The sequence below is a fragment of the Xenopus tropicalis genome, chromosome 6 (assembly GCF_000004195.4).
Source record: "Xenopus tropicalis strain Nigerian chromosome 6, UCB_Xtro_10.0, whole genome shotgun sequence".
NCBI classification, from domain to species: domain Eukaryota; kingdom Metazoa; phylum Chordata; class Amphibia; order Anura; family Pipidae; genus Xenopus; species Xenopus tropicalis.
The window spans coordinates 12985499-13005504 of NC_030682.2; the positions used below are offsets into that span (position 1 = coordinate 12985499).

The 20006-nt window shown below is 46.2% G+C and overlaps 1 protein-coding gene across 1 annotated transcript; it reads left to right on the top strand.

Annotated features, from left to right (window-relative positions):
- Positions 1 to 8056: 8056 nt before the first annotated feature.
- LOC116411489 (ficolin-1-like) lies at positions 8057 to 19617 on the top strand. The gene is made up of 8 exons (XM_031903660.1): positions 8057 to 8201; positions 8395 to 8439; positions 9325 to 9360; positions 10539 to 10568; positions 11974 to 12101; positions 14596 to 14725; positions 16599 to 16733; positions 18311 to 19617. Exons 3-8 carry the CDS (start codon positions 9339 to 9341, stop codon positions 18550 to 18552), a joined length of 687 nt encoding a protein of 228 aa, XP_031759520.1. The 5' UTR covers positions 8057 to 8201; positions 8395 to 8439; positions 9325 to 9338; the 3' UTR covers positions 18553 to 19617.
- The last annotated feature ends 389 nt before the right edge of the window (positions 19618 to 20006 follow it).

The window sequence follows — 20006 nt, forward strand, 5'->3', positions numbered from 1 at the left end:
CCAACCCGGCCCAAGAAAAGTCTCCCATAGGGCTCAATGGCACTCTGCAGCTCCAACCCGGCCCAAGAAAAGTCACCATACTGAAGCTTGAATGAATCTGAACGCTACGAAAAAATCGCAACATTTTGCGCAACTTTCGGAATGGCTACGAAAAAGGCGCGACTTTTCGCGCAAGTTTTAACGCTACGAAAAAATCGCCAGATTTTGCGCAACATTCAGAATGGCAACGAAAAAGTCGCGATAATTTTCCGTAAAATCGCCAAATAGCGATCATTACGAAAAAAACGCAATCGGACGCATTTGGCCCGTTCGTGGGTAAGTAAATGTGCCCCTATGTATCTTACTGCCCTCAGGGTACTAACAAGGTTACTGAGAACATTGCCGGTCCAACATAGTACTAAGAATATTTAAGATAGCAAATAACATTCCTCAGTCTTAAGGAATGAAATCTTCAGGTTGCTGCATTGTGGGTATAAAAATGTGGCTGTTTATGGGGTGCCATTTGCCCGAAGTATATTTTGTCCACAAAAATACATTCTGTATAAAAAGAACTATCCCCATTTCACAGAATGAATGTGTGGCCACTGGTAACAAATACACAGAAGAGATATGTCTGAGAATAAAATAAATTTTATGCACAAAAGGATATAATTCCTTTCTGTAAATGTTAACAAGCATTCTGCCTCACAAATGTATAACATCCATGCAGCAGAACTAGTTTTTTTTACAGAATAAATTATGTAAACAAAACTTTGCCATATAGATGAGCCCTCTCAGTCCTGGCCCTCTCGATTTCTCCATCTAACCTCCTCCTTTGATCTCCGGCAGTGGGACTAATACAGCTACCCATAAGGATGGGCATTTCCTACATCTGCATTTAACAGTGAGCCTTTTCCTTTCAGATCATCATATTATCTCTTTTTCTATCTCGCACGTGTCTCCTTCCCCTTTTACTTCTACTAACGCTCAGCCTAAAACCCTGATTGGCAACACTCGAATGGTTCAAATAACTGCTCTCTCTAACTCTCTTAGCTCTAGCCTCTCCTCCTTCTGTTCTTCCTCCCCTGCAGCCACAGCGCAGTCGTGCCCTCAACCCCCGTCCCTGGCTTAACCCTCAGACGCCATTTCTGCTGCTGTGCACGATCTGCTGAGCGCATTTGGAGGAAATCTCGTGTGAAAGCAGATTTCCTTCACTATACATTCCTTATGGTGTGCCTCAATACTGCCCTATCCCAGGCCAAGCAAGCATACTATAACTCACTTGTAAATAATAATAAATCAAACCCGCAGCGCTTATTCTCCATGTTTAACTCTCTACTTCATCCTTCACCTAATGAATCAGTCGTATCTGAACACACCCCCCAGGACTTTGCTGACTTCTTTAAAAGCAAAGTCGATTCCATCTGCAAAAAATTTTCCCAACCTTCAGATACCGGTAATCTCAACCTTCCCGAATCTCCTCTTTCTCTATTCAGCTCCTTAGATCTCGTAACAGAGTTTGAAGTTTCTCAGCTTCTCTGATCCTCCCCGCCTACTCCCTGCTCACTGGGCCCTATGCCCCCATCCCTACTAACAGTGTGCCCCTGCCCTTACTCCAGCTCTTACCCACATATTCAGTTCCTCTCCGCCTACTCCCTGCTCACTGGGCCCTATGCCCCCATCCCTACTAACAGTGTGCCCCTGCCCTTACTCCAGCTCTTACCCACATATTCAATTCCTCTCCGCCTACTCCCTGCTCACTGGGCCCTATGCCCCCATCCCTACTAACAGTGTGCCCCTGCCCTTACTCCAGCTCTTACCCACATATTCAGTTCCTCTCCGCCTACTCCCTGCTCACTGGGCCCTATGCCCCCATCCCTACTAACAGTGTGCCCCTGCCCTTACTCCAGCTCTTACCTACATATTCAGTTCCTCTCCGCCTACTCCCTGCTCACTGGGCCCTATGCCCCCATCCCTACTAACAGTGTGCCCCTGCCCTTACTCCAGCTCTTACCTACATATTCAGTTCCTCTCCGCCTACTCCCTGCTCACTGGGCCCTATGCCCCCATCCCTACTAACAGTGTGCCCCTGCCCTTACTCCAGCTCTTACCCACATATTCAGTTCCTCTCCGCCTACTCCCTGCTCACTGGCTCCTATGCCCCCATCCCTACTAACAGTGTGCCCCTGCCCTTACTCCAGCTCTTACCCACATATTCAGTTCCTCTCCGCCTACTCCCTGCTCACTGGGCCCTATGCCCCCATCCCTACTAACAGTGTGCCCCTGCCCTTACTCCAGCTCTTACCTACATATTCAGTTCCTCTCCGCCTACTCCCTGCTCACTGGGCCCCATGCCCCCATCCCTACTAACAGTGTGCCCCTGCCCTTACTCCAGCTCTTACCTACATATTCAGTTCCTCTCCCCCTACTCCCTGCTCACTGGGCCCCATGCCCCCATCCCTACTAACAGTGTGCCCCTGCCCTTACTCCAGCTCTTACCTACATATTCAGTTCCTCTCCGCCTACTCCCTGCTCACTGGGCCCCATGCCCCCATCCCTACTAACAGTGTGCCCCTGCTCTTACTCCAGCTCTTACCCACATATTCAGTTCCTCTCCCCCTACTCCCTGCTCACTGGGCCCCATGCCCCCATCCCTACTAACAGTGTGCCCCTGCCCTTACTCCAGCTCTTACCTACATATTCAGTTCCTCTCCGCCTACTCCCTGCTCACTGGGCCCCATGCCCCCATCCCTACTAACAGTGTGCCCCTGCTCTTACTCCAGCTCTTACCCACATATTCAGTTCCTCTCCCCCTACTCCCTGCTCACTGGCTCCTATGCCCCCATCCCTACTAACAGTGTGCCCCTGCCCTTACTCCAGCTCTTACCTACATATTCAGTTCCTCTCCCCCTACTCCCTGCTCACTGGGCCCCATGCCCCCATCCCTACTAACAGTGTGCCCCTGCTCTTACTCCAGCTCTTACCCACATATTCAGTTCCTCTCCCCCTACTCCCTGCTCACTGGATCCTATGCCCCCATCCCTACTAACAGTGTGCCCCTGCCCTTACTCCAGCTCTTACCTACATATTCAGTTCCTCTCCGCCTACTCCCTGCTCACTGGGCCCTATGCCCCCATCCCTACTAACAGTGTGCCCCTGCCCTTACTCCAGCTCTTACCTACATATTCAGTTCCTCTCCCCCTACTCCCTGCTCACTGGGCCCCATGCCCCCATCCCTACTAACAGTGTGCCCCTGCCCTTACTCCAGCTCTTACCTACATATTCAGTTCCTCTCCGCCTACTCCCTGCTCACTGGGCCCTATGCCCCCATCCCTACTAACAGTGTGCCCCTGCCCTTACTCCAGCTCTTACCCACATATTCAGTTCCTCTCCGCCTACTCCCTGCTCACTGGGCCCTATGCCCCCATCCCTACTAACAGTGTGCCCCTGCCCTTACTCCAGCTCTTACCTACATATTCAGTTCCTCTCCGCCTACTCCCTGCTCACTGGGCCCTATGCCCCCATCCCTACTAACAGTGTGCCCCTGCCCTTACTCCAGCTCTTACCTACATATTCAGTTCCTCTCCCCCTACTCCCTGCTCACTGGATCCTATGCCCCCATCCCTACTAACAGTGTGCCCCTGCCCTTACTCCAGCTCTTACCCACATATTCAGTTCCTCTCCGCCTACTCCCTGCTCACTGGGCCCTATGCCCCCATCCCTACTAACAGTGTGCCCCTGCCCTTACTCCAGCTCTTACCTACATATTCAGTTCCTCTCCGCCTACTCCCTGCTCACTGGGCCCCATGCCCCCATCCCTACTAACAGTGTGCCCCTGCCCTTACTCCAGCTCTTACCCACATATTCAGTTCCTCCCCGCCTACTCCCTGCTCACTGGATCCTATGCCCCCATCCCTACTAACAGTGTGCCCCTGCCCTTACTCCAGCTCTTACCCACATATTCAGTTCCTCCCCGCCTACTCCCTGCTCACTGGGCCCCATGCCCCCATCCCTACTAACAGTGTGCCCCTGCCCTTACTCCAGCTCTTACCCACATATTCAGTTCCTCCCCGCCTACTCCCTGCTCACTGGGCCCCAAGCCCCCATCCCTACTAACAGTGTGCCCCTGCCCTTACTCCAGCTCTTACCCACATATTCAGTTCCTCCCCGCCTACTCCCTGCTCACTGGGCCCCAAGCCCCCATCCCTACTAACAGTGTGCCCCTGCCCTTACTCCAGCTCTTACCCACATATTCAGTTCCTCTCTGCCTACTCCCTGCTCACTGGATCCTATGCCCCATCCCTACTAACAGTGTGCCCCTGCCCTTACTCCAGCTCTTACCCACATATTCAGTTCCTCTCCGCCTACTCCCTGCTCACTGGGCCCTATGCCCCCATCCCTACTAACAGTGTGCCCAAGGCCAAAGGACGCTACACGGTTCTCATTCTCCTAGACCTTTCCTCTGCTTTTGATACTGTCGACCATTCTGTCCTTATGCAAATTCTCTATTCTCTGGGTATCGGGGATCAGGCAGCACCCTGGTTCTCTTCCTATCTCTCTAACCGCTCCTTCTCTGTCGCTCTTACTAACAAATCCTCAACCCCGGTTCCGCTTAGTGTGGGGGTTCTGCTCAGTGTGGGGGTTCCGTTCAGTGTGGGGGTTCCGCTTAGTGTGGGGGTTCTGCTCAGTGTGGGGGTTCCGTTCAGTGTGGGGGTTCCGCTTAGTGTGGGGGTTCTGCTCAGTGTGGGGGTTCTGCTCAGTGTGGGGGTTCCGCTCAGTGTGGGGGTTCCGCTCAGTGTGGGAGTTCCGCTCAGTGTGGGGGTTCCGCTCAGTGTGGGGGTTCCGCTCAGTGTGGGGGTTCCGCTCAGTGTGGGGGTGCCTCAGGGCTCTGTGCTTGGCCCCTTGCTGTTCTCCCTGTACACTCTCTCTCTAGGAGACCTTATTTCTTCTTTTGGTCTTAAATATCACTTATATGCAGATGCACCCAGATATATTTAGACCCCCCCTGCACTAACTGATGATGTTCAAACCCAGATTGGTAACTGCCTCCTGGCTATCTCCTCCTGGATGAACCGACGCCAGCTCAAACTTAACCTAGCTAAACCTGAGCTCATGGTCTTCCCGCCAAAACCTGGCCCCCCTCCTCCTCTCACCATTACTATTGACGGCATGACCATCAACCCTGTAAATTCTGTACGCTGCCTTGGGGTTATCTTTGACCAGTCTCTCTCCTTCTCTAACCATATTAATAACACTGCCAAAACCTGCCGCTTTTTCCTCCGCAATATTGCCAAGATACGCCCCTTTCTTTCACAAGTAACAGCTAAAGCACTAATCCATGCCCTTATCCTTTCCCGCTTAGATTACTGCAATCTCCTACTACGGGAACTCTATCCCTGAATCCCTCCATAGGGAACACTCACCCACTCTCTTTAAGAAAAAGCTCAGCTGTTACCTTCTGGAGCACTAAAACATTATTTGTGCATCAGTCCTATGGTTAATGCAGTGTGGGACTGGCCAACTGGATACCGGGAAAACTCCCAGTGGGCCCAGGTGTCAGTGGGCCCTCCTGCTCCTGACCATTTGGCCTGTTTCATGGTCATTCCTTATTTCTGAATGGGAACAAAGAGGAGAAATAGATGGAAGAATAGATGCTAGCATGTAAATAAAAGAGACTGGGAGAATAAAGAGGTTGGGTGGGGAAAGGAGGAAAAATAGTTTGGAGAGTGGGCCTAGGGTCTAAGGTTTTCTGGTGGCCCCTGGGGTCCCAGTCCGACACTGGGTTAAAGTATGGGTTTTCTTTAAATATGTATTGAAATCATGGCACAATCTTCTGGAGGCGGCTCCCATTGTTGTACGGCGCTTATTGATAATAACTCGGAGTATCTGACTCCGTCTCCAGTGCTTTTTTCTCAAGGTTTCATTAATCTATCATTTGCAAATGATAATTTACAAATAGTAATGTCGATCTCCTCTGTGGCTGCTGTTGGATCAGCTCCATAAAACCAGCCAATGAGAACCCTACTCCCAGCATCCCCCTGGCTTTGCCCCACTGCCCTTCATAAACCTATTCACGCATTTCTGCTTCAGAATCAGGAAGTCAGGGGCGTGTCTTCAGAGTGGAATTACAGGTGAATTTACATTCCTTGTATTGCACAAATATCTGAATTCTACAGGGAAATGTTCTCAGAAAATGTCTGTGAGAAAGGAGAACGTGTCTGTCATGGAGACTTTACTCAGTTCTATCGCTACCGATTCCCTCAGGTAAGGGGTTTGTGCCCCTGTTGGGCTGTTAGGGGCTTATTCTGATTACATGGAGTAACTATATACTGGGATCTGACTCAGTGCCATTATATTTATAACCAACCTACTTCTTGGAATGGATAATTCCTTTAAAGACCTAAGTTTGGCACACAGATTCTGATGAATTATGACTGGAAAAAGATGAAATTATGACTTTTTACCTCATAATTATGACTTGAAAAATGTAAAATTAAGACTTTTAAACTCAGAATTATGACTTTAAAAAGTCTGACTCTTCCTACTTATTAATTATGAGTCTTTATAAAAAGACATAGTTTTGACTTTTTAAAGTCATAATTCCTCAGAATTTTTATCTGGGGCCCCAATGCTCTTCCGTATCTGGTATTTAGTGCCATTACGCGCATTCATTCTGATTTATATTCAGCTTTATTTCTCATTTTTCATGGAAAGTTTGGTGAGAAGTTTAACCTGAAATCTGTTTTTCTTTCTTTTTATGCAACATCTGCGGATATCTGAGAAAACAAATTCTGCACGTAGGAACACAAGGACGACTTTGCCCAAATAGGTGTAACAACATATATACTTTGTGGTATTTCGGAAGAAAGGGCTGTTTAGCCTGAGAAACCACAGAACTAACGGCTCAGCTCCACAAATCTTCAGCCACGTTTTCTCCAGTTTTCTGCTGCATCTTTCAGTTCTAGGTGTTGATTTAATTTAATGTGGTTTGAAAAGATCTGGGAGTTTTTTTTGTCTAATTTATCTTCGACAATGTTTGTATTTATGTTTATGAAAAATAATAAAAATGACATTAAAAAATTCTCTGCATTTTGTTAATTTCGGAGACTTGGAGCATCTTCATTCAGCCATTACTAAACCTGTAATTAGGAATATAGTGTCTCAAACATCGGTGCCGTAACCAGCCCACTATCTCCTTGGAAACATTTCCCATAGACGCTGATAAAAAAAGTTTGGCGACTCCACAATAACCGACGGATTTGTGTATCCATCTAGTTTTGGTCTAAAATAGTTTAGGCAAGGTTTTTCGGCATCTCTGGACAAGAAAGGTGAGTTACTGATACATATTGGGTATTGTTGGCTTTGCTGAACTGTGTGTGTTTGTGTGTATTTGTGTATATGTGTCTGTGTGTGTTTATGCTAAACATCAAACCTGTTCATTTTTTACATTAAAGCACAAATGTATTGAATTAATAGCTCTCAGTCCGCCCCGGTGCCTTTCAGGCCTGTCCAATATATTTTTTCCATAAAGTGCAATATATAAAACCTAAGCATTAGTGCCACTTGATCCCTGATCAGGCCGAGGTTATCTTGCTGCTTGCCAGGGGCATTTCGGGTCCTGAACCCCCCCACGCTCAGAAATTCAGTGTCGGGGCGAGTCGAGGGGGCTGCCATGCTGCAATGCAGTTGTACTCCCTGCACTCGAAGAGCTGCATATCTAGTTTTATGACCAGAATTCCATCTCTTAAAGTTTCCAGGAGAGGCCTTTTGCTGCCCCAGGTAATGTGCAGGACACTGCGGGCTAAGGCTACAGACTACCCCCAGCAAACTGACCTCTCTCTACTGAGCATCTCAGAGATCCCTGACAGAAGTAGGGAAGGAGGAGCTCTGCCCATTGCCCCTGCACTTACCCTGGTCTAACAGTAATAAGGAAAGGCTTTAACCTTTTATTAAATCAATCTTGGGCAGCTGACAGCTCAAAAATAACCCCCAAAACAAGTTATTCATTTGTGAAACAGCCAATTCATCTGCCTGAAAGACATGTCTCTGATCTCTAGTTGTGTTTAACTATATATATTTTTCCCTCGTGATTATTTAATAATTCTACTGTTTATCTTATTGTTGCTTAAATGTGTGCACAGATCCAACCCCGAATGATTATTACCGAATACGCCCGTGTACTGAGCTTCTAAAGGGAGATCCGGGAATCCCCGGGCCGCAAGGTGAGTGACTCTCCTAAACCAGAAATGTTCTTTCTTTCCATAAAGCTGTATAACTGGCCTGTCTGTAGTTCATCTTTATAACCCCACACAGATCTGTGCTTATCCAGTATATAAAGCCCTATACTGACTGTAGAATATAATCTGACAGTTAGGCATATTGCTGCTACTTTATATTTATTCCATTTCTTTTCAGGGCTGAAAGGCGATCCTGGTATCAATGGGACAAATGGGGAAAAAGGTTTGTACAAGGGATTCAATTAGAATTTTGGTAGGTATCAGAATAGCGCTCAATAGTAAGAAATCCAAGTCCGGCTTGGGACTCCTCCAGTTACATGGGAGTAGGAGAAACAATAGGTTAGCTGAAAGCAGTTCTAATGTGTAGCGCTGGCTCCTTCTGAAAGCTCAGACTGAGGCACACTTTACTGCTGCGCTGCAAGTTGGAGTGATATCCCCCCCCTCCCCCCCAGCAGCCAATCAGCAGAACAATGGGAAGGGAGTAAAATAGCAGCTCCCAGTAGGTATCAGAATAGCACTCAATAGTAAGAAATCCAAGTCCGGCTTGGGACTCCTCCAGTTACATGGGAGTAGGAGAAACAATAGGTTAGCTGAAAGCAGTTCTAATGTGTAGCGCTGGCTGAAAGCTCAGACTCAGGCACAAGGCACTGAGATGGTGCCTACACACCAATATTACAGCTACAAATACACTTATTGGTTCAAGAATAACATTTTAAACGGTAGAATCAATTATTTGGAATGTGAACAGTGTAATATAGTAATAAAAACTATACCATAAAAATAAAACAATTTTTTACACCCTGAGGATAAGTTGACATTTTTCTGAGGCCCAAATCATCAGTATAAATAAACCTGCATACTGGAAAGGCCTACGGTCTCAGTTTTTTTTTCCTTTGCAAGAGATAAGTGACACCTGCAGGCACCTGTAACCCTAACTGTTAGCTCTGTATCTATCCATCATATGGGTGAGGCATGGGTGTTGATAAGACCTGTGTAGGGAAGCATAGAAAATTCAGTTGGTCCCGTGCCAAGAAATGGTTCCAGAGATTATATTTATGCCAATATACATTTCCCTTTTGAATCCATTTACCAAAACTTGTTTATACAGGCGATCCTGGTGGGATGGGAGCACAAGGTCCAAAAGGTAAGTTTTTAAAAAAAAAAAAAAATCCTTTTATAAGATTTAAGTTGTTCCTTTTTGGCGGTTCCACATATTTCTCATATTATGGCTTGTGCATGGCCCCAATATATTATACGTATATACACTGTAACACTATTTTGGCTATAATAGGGTGAAACCGGGCTAGAAGTAGAGCATGTGTTACGTGCGACTCCCTTTCTTAGGATGGGCCTCCGCTATGTGGGAGAAATTGAGATAGGAGCTGAGGGTGTTGTTGAACTACAACTTGCTGGAACTGTGTGGTGCAGTAGATATAAATGGACGCCAGAGAGGTTCTTGTGGTAAACTATGATACAGATTTATTGGTGCATGACAATGATGAAAATCAGGGTTATCATACTCACAGACAGGCAGATTTAGATGGTACGAAAGGAATACACTCTTAGGCACTCTTTTATCCCACCTCTTGGTAGAAACACACCTTTCAGCCAATACCCCTTGGGAGGTAGCCCAGGTAGTAGGAACTTCTTCAGGTTGATAACCCCTAGTGTATGAGTACTCCGGTGAGTAGGGATCAGGGTTATTCTACTCCTGTCTCTATCTTTAATCCATGTCCCTACACTGAGGCAACATTGCCGGATAGGAGAACTACTCCTGGATCTAAACACTCCTTGATGGGGCTATTAACTGCCCTTACTGGCTAGAACTGACTAAGCTCACTTTCCTAGAAAGTGCTGTTAACAATCTGCTGTTCTTGCTAACCTCATTCACGGGGCCCTGTCCCCGACTTTCTCTAGAGGGATAATGCCTCTGGGGTACAAAATGGCTTCTGGGGCCTATGGTCTGCTCCCAGGCTCAATGGAGTGTTGCTGGAGAGCAGACTGCAGCCAAAGAGGAAGCCACACCCTCCTGCCAGACACTATATCAGTCTGCAGGGGGTGAGAACAACCTGACTAACCCAATAAGGGATAGTGTATTAAACTGTAACTTAAGTACAGGGGCTTTACCCAATAACAATAAAGGTGTGAAGAGGTAGGGATATGAAGCCATAAGGAGCTTAACCCTATGGGTCCCTACAATACCTTTACCACTCCCTAAGACTCACCTGGTTTCTTACTTAGTACCAATCTACTCTTCAGCCAGTCCTTCGATGGGTAACCTCTTGCCCTTTAATGCTTTTTATCATGTGCTTTTATCAACAGGAGAAAAAGGCACTAGTAACTTATCATATGGTGAGTAAAAATTGTTCACCTTATAAAAAAATAACATACAAAAATAATTTACAGTCACAAGACTGTTCTATCCAACCGTTCAACAAATGCCTAACGGGCCATAGTGGCAGATGTGTATGAGATCAGTGGTCTCCAACCTTTTTTGCACCATGGACCAGTTTCAAGCAAGACAATTTTTCCGAGGACCAGGGGTGGTGGATATAGACCTGAGCTTGTTTCCCTACGCCCAGCCCCCTTGCTCTTCTCACTCCCACCTAAGTGGTGACATCCCCTGACACTTAATATGGAGCTTTAAGTACTTTGGTCCTTTTCACGATCAGTAGAAAGCTCCCTGGACTTCGCATAGCAGTTGATATGGAGTTGGTATCACAGGTTATTGGGACCAGAGGTGGCCCAGTTTAGCACAGCCCACGGCCCGGCACTGGTCCCCGGCCTGGTGGTTGGGGACCCCTGTATTAGATGACAGGAACCTGAATAGGAGAATTCACTGGTGCTTCCGATCAGCCATCTAGGGCCCAAAAATATGAATCACATTGATTTATATGAATAAATATTACAGTGTGTGGTGCATGGCTGTATTATGGTCCAGTGCTGCTCTTGGTACCGTCTGTCTGTGTGCATTGGAGAATTTTTAGTGGTAGTAATGTGCTCAGAGGTGTGTACACGTGATGCTCCTTTCGCCCGTGGCGCATTGCAAGTTACACTCCTACCCACAATCGCCCCTTAAAGCTGCTGCCCTAGGTACAAGCCCTCGAGTGCCTATATGGTAAATACGCCTCTGGTCTGCTGATAGCAGTTGGATATGTGACGGTGCAGGGAGTCGCCATCATAGCTGGAGAAAATGTAGATTTGGGGTGGCTTAGCACACCAAAAAAAAGGCCAAGTGCTATTTGTTTACATATAATTCTGACAATATAGTTATCTGTGAGCTTTCAATTGGTTGGCTCCCCAGATATAATGTTTACACTCCTCCCTTAGGGGGGTCATGCTTTCAGAACAACCCATGGATCTCTAAACCTGCCGTACCTGTAAAGGCCTGCGCATTCTGCGGTGTATATTGTACAGGTACTTGGAACTCTACTCAAGGGATGAGTACATGAGAACACTTTATTAGTTGACTTCTGCTTTGGTGGTAGGATATGATTTTTAAAACCCAACTTCAGTCTTTCCCATTCAACTGGGATGAGATCTGATGAGTAGGATGGCCATGTTCCTTAGAAACCACCAGCGAGGGCACCAGTTTTTATTGCTGTGCCCCGATAAAACATGGAGGAGTCATGATGTAACAATGAAAGCAAAATATTGGATCTTGTCCCAATGTAATTAATTGCTTAATCAGCCTGGTTTCCGCAACCTGGTGTCTGAAGTTCTATTGTTCTACTGTTATATTGTTCTATTGTTCTAGTTGCAAGGAACTGCAAGGAGCTGCTGGATCAGGGGGTGGTAATGAGCGGTTGGTACACAATATACCCGGATGGGATGGCGCCCCTGCAGGTTCTGTGTGACATGGACACTGATGGGGGAGGTTGGATAGTAAGTACCAACAGTCTGCCCATCTTTGATAAACATGTTTTATACCATTAACTCCTCTGGAAACTGCTTTTATTTCCCATCAGACCTTACATTTCTTTTCATCTAATATCCAACATAAAAACAATCCCTTTAAAGCTCCTCTACTGGCAGCGCCTCATAGCTGTCACTCAGGGGCGGGCCAAGCCGACCGGGCGCCCTAGGCAACCCGGTCGGCCAACTCCGCCCACCTCCCCGCCCCCCCCGAACGGCGCATGCACGGCAAAGCACAGGAGGCGGTGCCGGGGGGGAGGGGCGATTAGATCGGTCATTGCCTCCGCCGCTAATGACAAGCGGCGGAGGCAATGACAAAGTAGCACTAGGGGTAGGCAGGAGAGGCTCCTGCCCGGCGCCCCTCAATCGTTGCGCCCTAGGCAGCTGCCTCTTCTGCCTACCCCTAGTTCCGGCCCTGCTGTCACTCATGGGAGATCCAAATCCAAAATATGCATGCTTAGTAGAGATGTAGTGAACTGTTCGCCGGCGAACTAATTCGCGCGAACATCGGGTGTTCGCAAGTCCGCAAATTCACGAACTTTTGGCAATGTTCGCCATTTTGGGTTCGCCGTGTTTCTTTTTGCGCCGCGTTTTTTCCGCCGCGTTTTTTCGCTTCAGTTTTTCGCCTTTGCGTATACATAGGAATAGCTTGGGTTTTTTTTTTGGCGTTATTTTTTGGCGTTTTTTTTTGGCGTTTTTTTTTTGCGTTATTTTTTTGCGGTTTTCTTTTTGGCGTTTTTTTTACAAAGTATTTTTCAGAGAAATTTTTGCTTGATCCCCCTCCTGCATGCCACTGCCCAGGTCGTGGCACCCTTTAAACAACTTTAAAATCAGTTTTCTGGCCAGAAATGGCTTTTCTAGGTTTTAAAGTTCGCCTTCCCATTGAAGTCTATGGGGTTCGCAAAGTTTTGTCGAAAGTCCGCGAACGGGTCCGCGAACATTTTTGGCGATGTTCGCTACATCCCTAATGCTTAGGGGAGATACCTACTTTATTTGAATTATTAGCAAGACCTGTAGGCCAGTGTATTGCACCGTAGGTCATGTCTGAACTGGGATTCAAAATAGTCCCTGGCATTTCAAGTACACAGAGGCCCAAACAGCCCCCCAGCAGCCCAATAAATAGTGAGTGTCTGTGGCATCTTACAGCCCCCCTGGCATTCCCAGTACCCAGAGGCACAAACAGCCCCCCCAGCCCAATAAATAGTGACTGTCTGTGGCACCTTACAGCCCCCCTGGCATTCCCAGTACCCAGAGGCACAAACAGCCCCCCCCCCCAGCCCAATAAATAGTGACTGTCTGTGGCACCTTACAGCCCCCCTGGCATTTCCAGTACCCAGAGGCACAAACAGCCCCCCCAGCCCAATAAATAGTGAGTGTCTGTGGCACCTTACAGCCCCCCTGGCATTCCCAGTACCCAGAGGCACAAACAGCCCCCCCAGCCCAATAAATAGTGAGTGTCTGTGGCACCTTACAGCCCCCCTGGCATTCCCAGTACCCAGAGGCACAAACAGCCCCCCAGCCCAATAAATAGTGAGTGTCTGTGGCACCTTACAGCCCCCCTGGCATTCCCAGTACCCAGAGGCACAAACAGCCCCCCCAGCCCAATAAATAGTGACTGTCTGTGGCACCTTACAGCCCCCCTGGCATTCCCAGTACCCAGAGGCACAAACAGCCCCCCCAGCCCAATAAATAGTGAGTGTCTATGGCACCTTACAGCCCCCCTGGCATTCCCAGTACCCAGAGGCACAAACAGCCCCCCCCAGCCCAATAAATAGTGACTGTCTGTGGCACCTTACAGCCCCCCTGGCATTCCCAGTACCCAGAGGCACAAACAGCCCCCCAGCCCAATAAATAGTGAGTGTCTGTGGCACCTTACAGCCCCCCTGGCATTCCCAGTACCCAGAGGCACAAACAGCCCCCCCAGCCCAATAAATAGTGAGTGTCTGTGGCACCTTACAGCCCCCCTGGCATTCCCAGTACCCAGAGGCACAAACAGCCCCCCAGCCCAATAAATAGTGAGTGTCTGTGGCACCTTACAGCCCCCCTGGCATTCCCAGTACCCAGAGGCACAAACAGCCCCCCCAGCCCAATAAATAGTGAGTGTCTATGGCACCTTACAGCCCCCCTGGCATTCCCAGTACCCAGAGGCACAAACAGCCCCCCAGCCCAATAAATAGTGACTGTCTGTGGCACCTTACAGCCCCCCTGGCATTCCCAGTACCCAGAGGCACAAACAGCCCCCACCAGCCCAATAAATAGTGACTGTCTGTGGCACCTTACAGCAGCCCCCCTGGCATTCCCAGTACCCAGAGGCACAAACAGCCCCCACCAGCCCAATAAATAGTGACTGTCTATAGGATCTTACAGCAGCCCCTCTGGCATTTGCCAGAACCCACAGATTGCCAGTCCGGTCCTGCCCAGAGCCCAGGGCAGTATTACCTGCAACTTTCTTTATCCTGCGCAGGTTTTCCAAAGACGCTACGATGGCTCAGTAGACTTCTACCTTGGCTGGGATTCCTACAGGAGGGGGTTTGGCAGCCGCCTGACTGAGTTCTGGTTGGGGAATGACAATCTCAGTAATTTCACATCGGCAGGTATAGTTTTTTCATTTGTTCATTGTTACTTGGTTGATATAAATTAAGAAAAAAAGACTACTTCTAAATGGCCCTGGTTCCTTTGGGAAAACATATCTAATACCACCAAGAACATGTAATACTGTATAAGAATCATTCAGTATTTCAGTATTTACATCAGAGATGCCCACCCTGCAGCCCTATTAACTGCAACTCTGAGCATTATAATTCTCATCCACACAGAAGGCCCCTCATTGTTTGGTGCCTCCCCTTCCATGATTGGGTGATACAGTTCTGTACTGGGACCCATGACAGTAGAGATGGCCGTACGTGGGCAGGTTTGGCAGGGCAGTTGGAATCAGCCAAATTGCTCAGCTCCTGGGTATCTGTACCTGTTTAGTGTCAGGTCATTACTTGGTGACTCCACCGCTAGGGATACCCCCTGGCAGATATATTGCTGGCCTGACCAGTAAAAATGATGCTTCTCCCAATAGGGAGAAAATATATAGAAAGGCTGTTATTTTTTCCGGAAAGGTGGCAGCCCTACCCACCACCCAGGCACTTTGGCCATGTTGCCAACACAATGTGATGCCATTACAACATCCACTTGTGGGTGGCACTTGAAGGGGTTGCTCACCTTTAAATTAACTTTTAGTATGACATAGAGAGTGATATTCTGAGACCATTTGTAACTGGTCTTCATTTTTTATTTTTTCTGGTTTTTCAGTTATTCAGCTTTTTGTTCAGCAGCTCTTCAGTTTGGCATGTGAGCAACTATGTGGTTGCTAGGATCTTATTTACTTTAGCAACCAAGCAGTTGTTTGAATGAGAGACTGGAATATAATCAGGTAAGGGACTGAATAGAAAGATAAGTGATAAAAAGTAACAATACAGGTATCGGACCCCTTATCCGGAAACCCGTTATCCAGAAAGCTCCAAATTACGGAAAGCCCATCTCCCATAGACTCCATTTTAATCTAATAATTCAGAATTTTAAAACTGATTTCCTTTTTCTATGTAGAAATAAAACAGAACCTTTTAATTGATCCCAACTAAGATATAATTAATCCTCATTGGGGGCAAAACAATCCTATTGGGTTTAATTAATGTTTTATTGATTTTTTAGTAGATTTAAGGTACTGAGATCCAAATTACGGAAAGACCCCTTATCCAGAATACCCTTGGTCCCAAGCATTCTGGATAATAGGTCCCATACCTGTATCAATAAAACTGCAGCCTCACAGAGAAATAGATATCTGGCTGCCGGGGACAGTGACCCCCCCCCCCCCTTCCTCCCCATTTGAAAGCTGGAAGGAGGCAGAAGAGGAAGGCAAATAATTTAAAAACTATAAAAAATAAATAATAAAGGCCATTTGCAAAGTTGCTCTAGGAATAGAGCATTCTATAACATACTAAAAGTTAATTCGAAGGTGAGCCACCCCTTTAATTGCTTTACGTTCCTGTCTGATCATTTGGTTTATTTACTCCTGACCTGATCCCTACTGAACTTCACACTATGACTCTGGTATGACTCCATTTATACCGCACTGTTGCCTGTTCCTAAGTGCCGGCTTTGTCCATAGTCCCTTCCTCTTGGTCCTAATGGCCTTGCAGCCCTGAAAGGCAGGGGTCAATCTTTCCACTCTCATCTGCCCCATTCTAAAGCTCCACCTGCTTAATACAAGGTGGGCATGTATATATTACTTATAGTATATAATATCTGCCCAGCCAGCCCAGGGACCAATCAGGTGGGGCCAATGTATTTCCAACTTAACCCGAGAGAAAGTCGGTCTGAGTGGAAAAAGCAAAATCTAATGTATGGAAATGAGCATAAGAACATTACGTTGCGTTACTGGGCATTCACCTACAGTAATGAGCCTTTCTGTTTCCTTAGGAACATGGGAAATGAGAGTCGATATGAAATACTATGATAACATACAGCATTATGCAAAATACTCGTCTTTCAGGGTTTTACCAGAGTCGGACAGTTATAGACTAATAATCGGCCCATATGTTGCCGGTGATGCAGGTAAGAAGGGACATTTTAATTGTTTGTTATGTTTGAACCATCCCTGCTTCAGAATACTGAATGTCACAAAATGTTGTTTATTCAAGTTTCCTCTCTCCCTGAAGCCCAATTCCCTGTTAGTGCTTCTGGTCTGTACGCTATGTAAAGTTCTGTATATCCACTGACAGGGCTGGAATCCCCCTGACGCTGCACACACAGATTTCTGGCACAAAATACTCAATTTTTAGCCAAAATGTGCTCTGTGTTTAGTGACATGTAGGCAGATCCTGGTCCTGTCAGTTCACACAGATACAGGCAGAATGGGGGACAAAACATTGTTTTCTTCACCAGTGTTGTTACTCTGGCAGAAAAATGTGGTATTTGGGTCCAACAGAAAATTCCTTATTCTTCAGAGAGTGGGTATATAGAGCTGCCAAACAAATATGTTTTGACTCAAATAAGTAAATTGTTAAGCACCGTTATTCTGTGATTAAGCATGTATTAATCAGATTGCAAACCATAAGGTCACAGAACCCCTAGTGACTTCTAATATCCTTATAAAATACAATAGGGGGTACATTATCCATAATAATACATGTGTAAAATTAAAAGTTCCTTGTATAACTCAGCCTGCAGCCTTGTGCCTTTATATGGGCACAGAACCCCCTCAGTGACTTCTAATATCCTTATCATTTACAGTAGGGGGTACATTATCCCTTATAATACATGAGTGATACTCAGAGTTCCCTGTATAACTCAGCCTGCAGCCTTGTGCCTTTATATGGGCACAGAACCCCTCAGTGACTGATAATATCCTTATCATTTACAGTAGGGGGTACATTATCCCTTATAATACATGAGTGATACTCAGAGTTCCCTGTATAACTCAGCCTGCAGCCTTGTGCCTTTATATGGGCACAGAACCCCCTCAGTGACTTCTAATATCCTTATCATTTACAGTAGGGGGTACATTATCCCTTATAATACATGAGTGATACTCAGAGTTCCCTGTATAACTGAGCCCTTGGGTTGAACCCTGACATGGCCATGGAACTGTTCAGAGGCTAATATCCATATTTGTACCCTAAAGGTGGCCCTGTCCCACATACAAATGGAATTGTTTGGGCAGGGAGAAGCAGCTGTTCCTCCAGCTCTCAGCCCAGCAATAGAATACTGAAGCACAGTTAATACAATTTTAAGCAAGGTTAATTAAAGCCTGGGCCTACAGCATGGCAGCACTCATGGGTCATTGTCTGCAACAAAACATTGTATGCAACATGCATAATAACAACAGAAATATTTCACATAGAAAGTTCCTAAATTGGATTCAGTGGATCAATTATTTGCCAATCAGGCTAACAGAGAGCCCCGCCCTTTTTGAAAATACCCACAGCCACAATGAGGGCAAATCTAGACACAACCTGCCCTACTCGTAACAATACTCCACTTATTGGTCATTTGCTGTCATTACTGTATCGGCACTAAGCCAATGAAAGTGAATTGCTGCTCTGGGCACCGGGACAAACTTGTAACCATGTAATTAATATCCCACAGGACTGTACCTGCCTAATGTCTTTTTCTCATTCTTCCCTCATAAGGAGACTCCATAATCCGTACCAACTACTCAAAATTCACCACAAAGGACCGGGACAATGATGATATGCCTGTAGATAACTGTGCTGACTTCGGCCACGGAGCCTGGTGGTACACGAGTTGCTATAATGCCAACTTGAACGGACTGTATCTGATACAGGGCTATAGTATACAAAGCAACTGCTGGCTCACCTTAGGAAACTATTATTCCTTAAAATTCAGTGAGATGAAAATGAGGCCAGTGTAAGGCTTCCGATTCACAGCTGATTTGCTGCTATGTGGCATATTGTGCAATTTGGCGACACACGTAGATGATACATATTACTGACAGCTTGTATATCATAATCCTGGTCAGTCATTGACCAATACACATACTAACTGGTTAACAACCAATCAGAACGCATGCATTTTTGGTAGTCAGTTGTAGCGCAATAACTTTTGAGTGGGGTTGTTCAGAACACTCACACACAGAACAATGGGTCATCCAATAAGTTTGGTAGATGCATGTGTGTCCATCTTAAAACAGTTCAGTTGTTATTCAGTTACCATGCCTGATAATTGTATATTTCATATTAATTCATAGACCCATCTTCTAAAATACCCAATCATCTCCGTAAGGCACGACAAAATCATAGTTTAGGAATGTTAAATAAGTGCCCCTACTACTCTCAGCTGTAGTCCAAACAAGCTTTTGGGCTGAAAGATGAATGCCCTTGCCCTGGTGTATAAGCAGGGAGTCAATAATCTGAATAACAACAAAACAGTGCAACACAAAACCACATGTAAAAGGACGACCATGACAATTCTAAACAACGTTGACTTCATTCCAAAATTCAGAGTAATGATAGCTTGTCTCCTGAATTTCTGAGTAGTTGTTATTAGTCCCCAAATGCTCTGATGAAGGGCGGCTTCTCCCCTAAATTTCATAGGAAGGGTGAATTTGCCCATCAATACCTTAAGTAAGATGGTTTACCAACCATATTGCTGTGGACGAATGGCTTGCCCTTCAATATCCTTCACAAAGAAGAATGAAGGCTTGTCTCCCAAATATTTGAGAAGGGGTCGCTTGTCCTTCAGAAAACCAGAGTAAGGGTGGGTTTCCTTTTAAACCTCTGAAGAAAGGGAGGTGCATTCTCCCAAATGATGAGGATGAGTGACTTTCACCATGAGTTCATGATGAAGGGGGACTTCCCAAAGTCCCTTAGAAGGGTGGCTTCCCTTGTAAAATCCTGAGGAAGGGCGCTTGTCTCCCGTAAAAGTTAATTTTGTGTTCAAAAGAGGGTTTGGAATAACACTTTGTGCTTGTTTTCCATGTCATGCCTGTTCCTTTGTATTCCTTCCATTTGCTGTTCCAAATAGCAGAGCCAGATGTACCTTCCTTAGGAGAAGCCTTTTTTTGGTTCTTGGGTTGATGGTTTCAGGGTTTCTTCATATAACATATTTTAAACTGTGAGGTGTTTGATTTTAATGAAGTTTGATATCTCTGCAATATATAATTTTAAACAATATGCAAAATTAAAGGGAAAGTATACCAGCTTTTGGAAAACTGTTGCAATAAATAGGGCTTGAGCTGAATGCACTTTTTGCCTATGTTTTGCCCAGTGATATCTATGTGTTGTGTTATTTCTTGCACTGAATAGGACAACATTTGAAAATGAAACTAACATTCTATTTCCTGATCCCAAAGAGCAAAGTCAAACA